The sequence below is a fragment of the Merops nubicus genome, unplaced genomic scaffold (assembly GCF_000691845.1).
Source record: "Merops nubicus isolate BGI_N331 unplaced genomic scaffold, ASM69184v1 scaffold2676, whole genome shotgun sequence".
In the NCBI taxonomy this organism is placed as follows: domain Eukaryota; kingdom Metazoa; phylum Chordata; class Aves; order Coraciiformes; family Meropidae; genus Merops; species Merops nubicus.
The window spans coordinates 9,517-15,588 of NW_008612724.1; the positions used below are offsets into that span (position 1 = coordinate 9,517).

Below are 6,072 nucleotides of genomic sequence, written 5' to 3' on the forward strand. Positions count from 1 at the left end.
AATGATCTTTCTACAGCATGAAGCTCGGAAGGTTTTGCACTGTAGAAATGCATTTGTTATTCCATGGGATACTGCTGCTTGGGCTAAATTGTCAAAACATTTATCCAGAGGGTCACGTATCCATTTCTGCTCTGGGCCTCCTTCTCGTCAAGGCTGTTCCAGACTGGGTTAGTGGTTTCTCGGCATTGCTACCTGGCAGTTCCCCAAGATGCTTTTGTTTTTTTCTTATTATGAAGTTACTGACAGGCACCTCATGAGGGCAGCACGTCCTCTCTTTTTCTTTTTTTCCACTTCCTTCATTAGACCCTGCTCTGCATCCAGGCTGAATCAAAAAAACAACCGGTATACACATTACAGTTGCCACTATTCTGCTTTATACAACTTTAATTAATGAGGGTCTCACAGCAAGCTGGTGACATCCCACCTCATGACATGCTGGTGCTCTAGAAAATATTGTTGTCCTACTTTGCGAACAGGGAAAAAAGCAGCTAAATAGACCCGTGTAATGTAGAATCATAGGGTCATAGAACTACAGGATGGTTTGGGTTGGAAGGGACCTTTCAAGGTCATCCAGTCCAACCCCCCTGCAGGGAGCAGGGACATCTGCAACTAGAGCAGGTTGCTCAGAGCCCTGGCCAACCACCCCTGGAATGGTTCCAGGGATGGGGCAGCGACCACCTCTCGGGGCAACCTGGGACAGGGGCTCTCCACCCTCAGTGTCAAATATTGCTTCCTTCTCTCTAGTCTAAATCTCCCTCTTTTAATTTAACGCTATCCTCCCTTGTCCTGTCCCAACAGGTCCTGCTAAAAAGTCCCTCCTCAGCTTTCTGACAGGCCCCTGGAAGTACTTAAAGTCTGCAGAAAGATCTTCCCTCCTCCTGCTCCTCTGCTGGCTGCCCAAGCCCAACTCTCTCCTGCTGGACTCCCAGCAGAGGGGTTCCCCCCTCGGGGCATTGCTGGGGCTCCTCTGGCCCCGCTCCAGCAGGTCCCTGTCTCTGCTGTGCTGAGGACTCCAGAGCTGCCCCAGCACTGCAGGGGGGTCTGCCCAGAGCGGGGCAGAGGGGCAGGGTCCCTTCCCTGCCCTGCTGTCCACATGCTCATGATGCCCTGTGGCTGGCAGTAGAGGAAGGAATAAACCATTGGTGGTGGCCTGCAACCAAGTGCCACACTTTTTACATAAATTTAGTCAAATAGCCTTTTGCTCCAGTTTTGTTTGCTGGAGGGAGAGCTCTGATCTGAGGCAAAGGGGACATAACACAACAGAAGCTATGTACATGCAAGGTGAAGAAGAGGTGACAGTGGAAACTCCCCTTCTTCAGCCCAGAGGGCACAAACAGGTACAAAAAGAGGCTGAAAGTCTCCAAGCTACTTTCTTTCCCTTTTTAACAGGCAAGTTTGTGAGCAAAATCCCAGTGAGAAGAGAAGAGAAGAGAAGAGAAGAGAAGAGAAGAGAAGAGAAGAGAAGAGAAGAGAAGAGAAAAGGTTCAGGGGAAGTTACCTACAATACCAAGACACCCCCAGTAAGTCTTTCACTAGGTAAATCAAAATCAGTAAAGACATCACAAGCCAGAGATTAATTTTAGTTAAGGCTCTAACTCCTATGCTCCTAAACTTAGCAAGAGAAGAAAAAACCAACTGCAATAAAATCCAGCTTGGAAGGAGATATTTTTCCATGAGCTCAGCTCAGAAGGGTGGTTGGAACTTATACGAGACTATCGTGTTCTGGGTTGGTACCTTGGGCACAAGATGAAAATTCCTCTTTTATAAACTGGTGGTAAAGAAGTAGAAAAGAAAAATATTCAGAGGCCATCTCATGTTAGACCTTAATTAACAGGACTTCCAGCACAGCCAAGAGGTTTGGGCAAAGCTGGTTGACCCTGCAGTATGGCCGATAAGAGGACATTCATTCAGCCCTTGGCAGGAATGGATCCTTATTGGAAATTACTCCTTCCCTCCCCTGCGTTAGGGGGATTTTCAAGGAGCAGCTGTGCTTTGACATAAAACTTGATAATTGAAAACATTGCTTGGAAAAAGCTCTGCAAGAACTGACTTCCTTCAGTTTGTGCCAAGGGTGGTTTCTGGTGACTTGTCTGGTCACAAACTGTCAAAAGTGGTTTGGGCAGAGCATCCACAGCTTTTCTGGCTGTGCATTTCCAGGCAAGTCACTGGAATTCTGGCCTCAATGTTTGCAAGCAGAAAACAGAGGAGCAAATCATGTCTGTCAGGGGTGAGGAAAAGGGGAAGCAAACACCACGCCAGGTTTATCTCCTGGAAAAGAAGGCTTTCAGATGCCATTAGTCAGGCCTGAAAAAGGCAAAGAATAAGTTTGGCTTTCACCTTGAGGAACAGCAGTGTCAGCCTGTGAATGTCAGCCAGCATCTATGGACCAGATCCATAGCCCCAGCCAAACAGGCAACACCTTAAACCCTCTCTTTTTGTTTATAAAGAGTCCACATGAGCTTTACAGCAACCTGTGCTATTCCTGGAGCACTTTGCAGGTCCAGTGGTAGAAGGCTGGGAGCTCTGACAGGAGCTGGAATGATATTCTGAGCTGAGGACCAGGGATGTGATCCATCTCTGTGTCCTAGGCAGTAATAATTCCCAAAATAATCTGCTGAAAGGAGAAATAGGGGATGAACTTTCTGTATCTGCTCACTAACGGATGTGCATAGATGTCGGTTGCCTTAGCTCCTTGTACACTCCAAAATCCATCCTCAAACCAGAAAAATCTGCTTAGCCCACTCTGGGTGTCCCATGCAGGGACACTGTAGATCAGTCTGGCTCTGCTTTTGGATGGACAGACCCCTTTTCTCCCAAAAAAAAGCCAAGGCACAGCTGCAATCACATGAAGAGTCACTGCAACATGAACCCAACCACATTACCATAGCAGCACCAAACAGACCCAAGCAGCCCACTGGTTTTGCCCAAGTTTATTTCTAGAAATTTGTACAAAAATTGATACTCTGTAATACAATCATCTATCAAATATGACAGATAACATTCGTCTTTAGAGGCAAGATTCCAGGAATGTGAAGTACCATCATCTTGCGTGGAAGAAAGGCACATTTTGAGCTCAAAATACACTCAGTTGGACCGTTGAGAAGGCAGGTTGGACATGCAAGTAGTGCAATGTTTCAGGTTTACACATGAACATGTTGTACTCTGAAGAAATCTCACTACAAGCAGCGTTAACATCCACGTAAACGTTTTATAAACACTGGTGAAGAAGTCGCTCGCTTTAGATCCTATGGATGAAAAGGCTACTCCTTTACATTCACTGCACGGGATATTTAAAAGCCATCTTTGGGCAGAAGTTACTCCTAGCTTTCCACAACTGTTTTTGGGATCCCAAAAAAAACTCCCATGAATTTTAGTTCATTTAGTTCAAAAGTCCCACAGCATTTACCCTTTGCAGGCTACCCTGAGGGTCCACAACACTTGGGCCACAGGATTGCACCATCCCACCTCTCCTAGAACTTGTGCTTGGACTTTCACGGCTATGAAGGAGTCCCATGTTTCCAGCTACATGCCTCTGTGCCAGAAGCACCTGGAACAGACCTGCTTCTAAAGTGACATTCAAAATACACGTGGTGAAGTTACAGCCATCAAAGTATCCACCACACTACAGATCAAGGCCCACCAGACTCGCATCCTTTGGTTTCCTGCACCATCCACAGTAGGTGCCACACCAAGGGGCTGGGCAGCCTGCTTGTGCTTTCAGAAGGGGCTTTTCCAAAGCAGAAATGCCCCTGTGCCATGTCTCAGCATGGCTCTTGTGCAACATGCCTGTAATACTGCTGTCCTGATCAACTCAACCTGCTGCTTGGTTGACTAAAAACCAGATGGACCCTACTCTCCCAAAATAGCTTGTGCTAGTGGGTGCAGTAGGTGTAGGAATGCTTCTAATCCACAACTGGCAGTGCAACAGCGTTATAGAGCAGATTACAAAGGCAATCATTTCCCCCATCCAAACCCTCTCAGCAATGGGGAGTTGTGCTTTTTTATTTTTTGATAGAAAGACATTTGTAATGGGATTTGTCCAAACCCTTTTTGTTTATTTTTGAGAGTGGTCTAGCACTATTTGAAACACTTTCTTTGAAAGACACATACACCCAGACATGCTTTCAGTCGATGACGACAGCTTGGACTCCTGGAGAAGATGTGTTGATTCTGAGGGAAGGAGGTGTTGCTGAGCTAGTCCCTTCAGTTGACTTCCAAGACCTCAGTCTCTGGCAGGCCAAATTTGCTCTTATACTTGTCAAAGAGTTTGATCAGGGAGTCCACATACATGCTGTGGTAGAAGTCCACTTCCTTTTGGGAGGGATTATCGATTTGGGGGATGGTGATGGGCTCTCCAACTGATTAAAAAAAAAAAAAAAAAAAAAGGGAAAGATCCACGTGTTAGGTTGAATGCTCTGTACATCCTGGACATTTGTCCTCTATGGCCACATCTATGCTAGCCCATCATATCCACCCTGGCACAGCACAACTTCCCATTAGAAGTTTGTCCTGTTCCTCTCAGTTTTGCTGGGCTGTGAAGCACAATTGTCCCACCACTAGCACCCTTGTGAAGAAATTGTTTACACCGAGGGTGGTGAGACCCTGCCCCAGGCTGCCCTGAGAGGTAGTCACTGCCCCATCCCTGGAACCATTCCAGGTGAGGCTGGCCGGGGCTCTGAGCAACCTGCTCTTTGCAAGGTGGTTGGGAAGTCCCACCTGATTCTGTTTAGACCAGAATGATAAAGCCCTCCTCAATTAACAGGAGTTACAACTAAAAGCTGCAGTTCTTGTGTATCCCCCTAAACACACCACAGAAGCAAAGCACTTTCTCTCTTCAAAGCTCTGAGTTTGGAAGACTCAAAGGCAAATCCTGAGGTTGGTTTTAGGATTCAGCTATCAGACAGCATCCCACTGCCAGTCCTAGGAGTGTAGGGGTCACACTGCTTCTGACTTGAGCCATCCAAGACCAGAGAAAGTAGCAGCTGCAGGATTTTTCCCTCTTTAGAGCTCACTTGCAAAACTGGCTGGCAGTAGAACAAGATGAGAGGCTTGTACCCCATGAAGAGCTGTCTAGCTCATGCTCAGCTGTCTTGGAAGGGTTTATACAAAAGGGAAAATGGTTTTATGGTCTAGAATCCTAGACCCAGCTAGAGCAGGGCTATGGCATAGTCTCAAGTATGCTACTACCTAGGGATGGACACAGCACATTTATAACAAGACCTTACCAACAGTAGTGATGGGCTTGGAGTAAGGTAACAACCCCCAGGTGTTGGAGGAGAAGAGGCCACGGCCGTGAAAGATGCATGGAGCAAAACCAATGTGTTTCTGAAACTTCTTCTGAACCCATCTTCCCCAGGAGCCCTCCTCGAAGATCACCTGTTTGTACACTTCATTCTCTCCAAAGGAGTAGACAGGAACCAAGTCCGCACTAGAAAGAGGGAAAGATGTTAGGACCCCACGCCCCGGTCCCCCATCGATACCACAGCGCCATTCCCACTGCTCTGTACACTTTCAGGCTGCATGTTTGCAGATTTTATTGGCCAGAGCTTTGCTTGCAGCACAAGGTACTGACATAGAATCAGAGAATGTTAGGGGTTGGAAGGGACCTCTAGAGATCCTCTAGTCCTGCCAAAACAGGATCACCTAGGGCCTCACAGGAACCAGGTGAGTTTTGAAAGTCTCCAGAGAAGGAGACTCCACAACCTCTCTGGGCAGCTTGTTCCAGTGCTCCATCACCCTCACAGGAAAGAAGTTTCTCCTCATGTTGAGGTGGAACTTCCTATGTTCTAGCTTATACCCATTATTCCTTGTCCTATTACTGGGCACCACCAAAAAGAGCCTGTCCCCTTCCTCTTGACATCCACTTCTCGGATATTTACAGACATTAATAAGATCCCCTCTCATCCTTCTCAAGACTAAACATGTTTGAATATTGACCAGTTCTCTTGGAACCCTCTTCCCATTTAAAGCCCTAGCCCATGGGATACTTCTGAGTAGATCTTTGAAGAGGACAAAGTTAGCCCCCTTAAAGTCCAGGGTAGAAATTTTACTTATTACCCTGTTTCTTTCCCT

At 46.9% G+C, this 6,072-nt stretch overlaps 1 protein-coding gene across 1 annotated transcript in view; it reads right to left on the reverse strand.

Moving 5' to 3' along the window:
- Positions 1-4,011: 4,011 nt before the first annotated feature.
- The window catches only part of DGAT2 (diacylglycerol O-acyltransferase 2), a 27,677-nt gene continuing 25,616 nt past the window's right edge, over positions 4,012-6,072 (reverse strand). Inside the window, exons 7-8 of the mRNA XM_008941617.1 lie at positions 5,226-5,428; positions 4,012-4,358 (exon numbers count right to left, since the gene is read on the reverse strand). Coding sequence (XP_008939865.1) covers positions 4,204-4,358; positions 5,226-5,428 — 358 coding nt within the window. The 3' untranslated portion in view covers positions 4,012-4,203. The remainder of the gene's footprint in view (positions 4,359-5,225; positions 5,429-6,072) is intronic.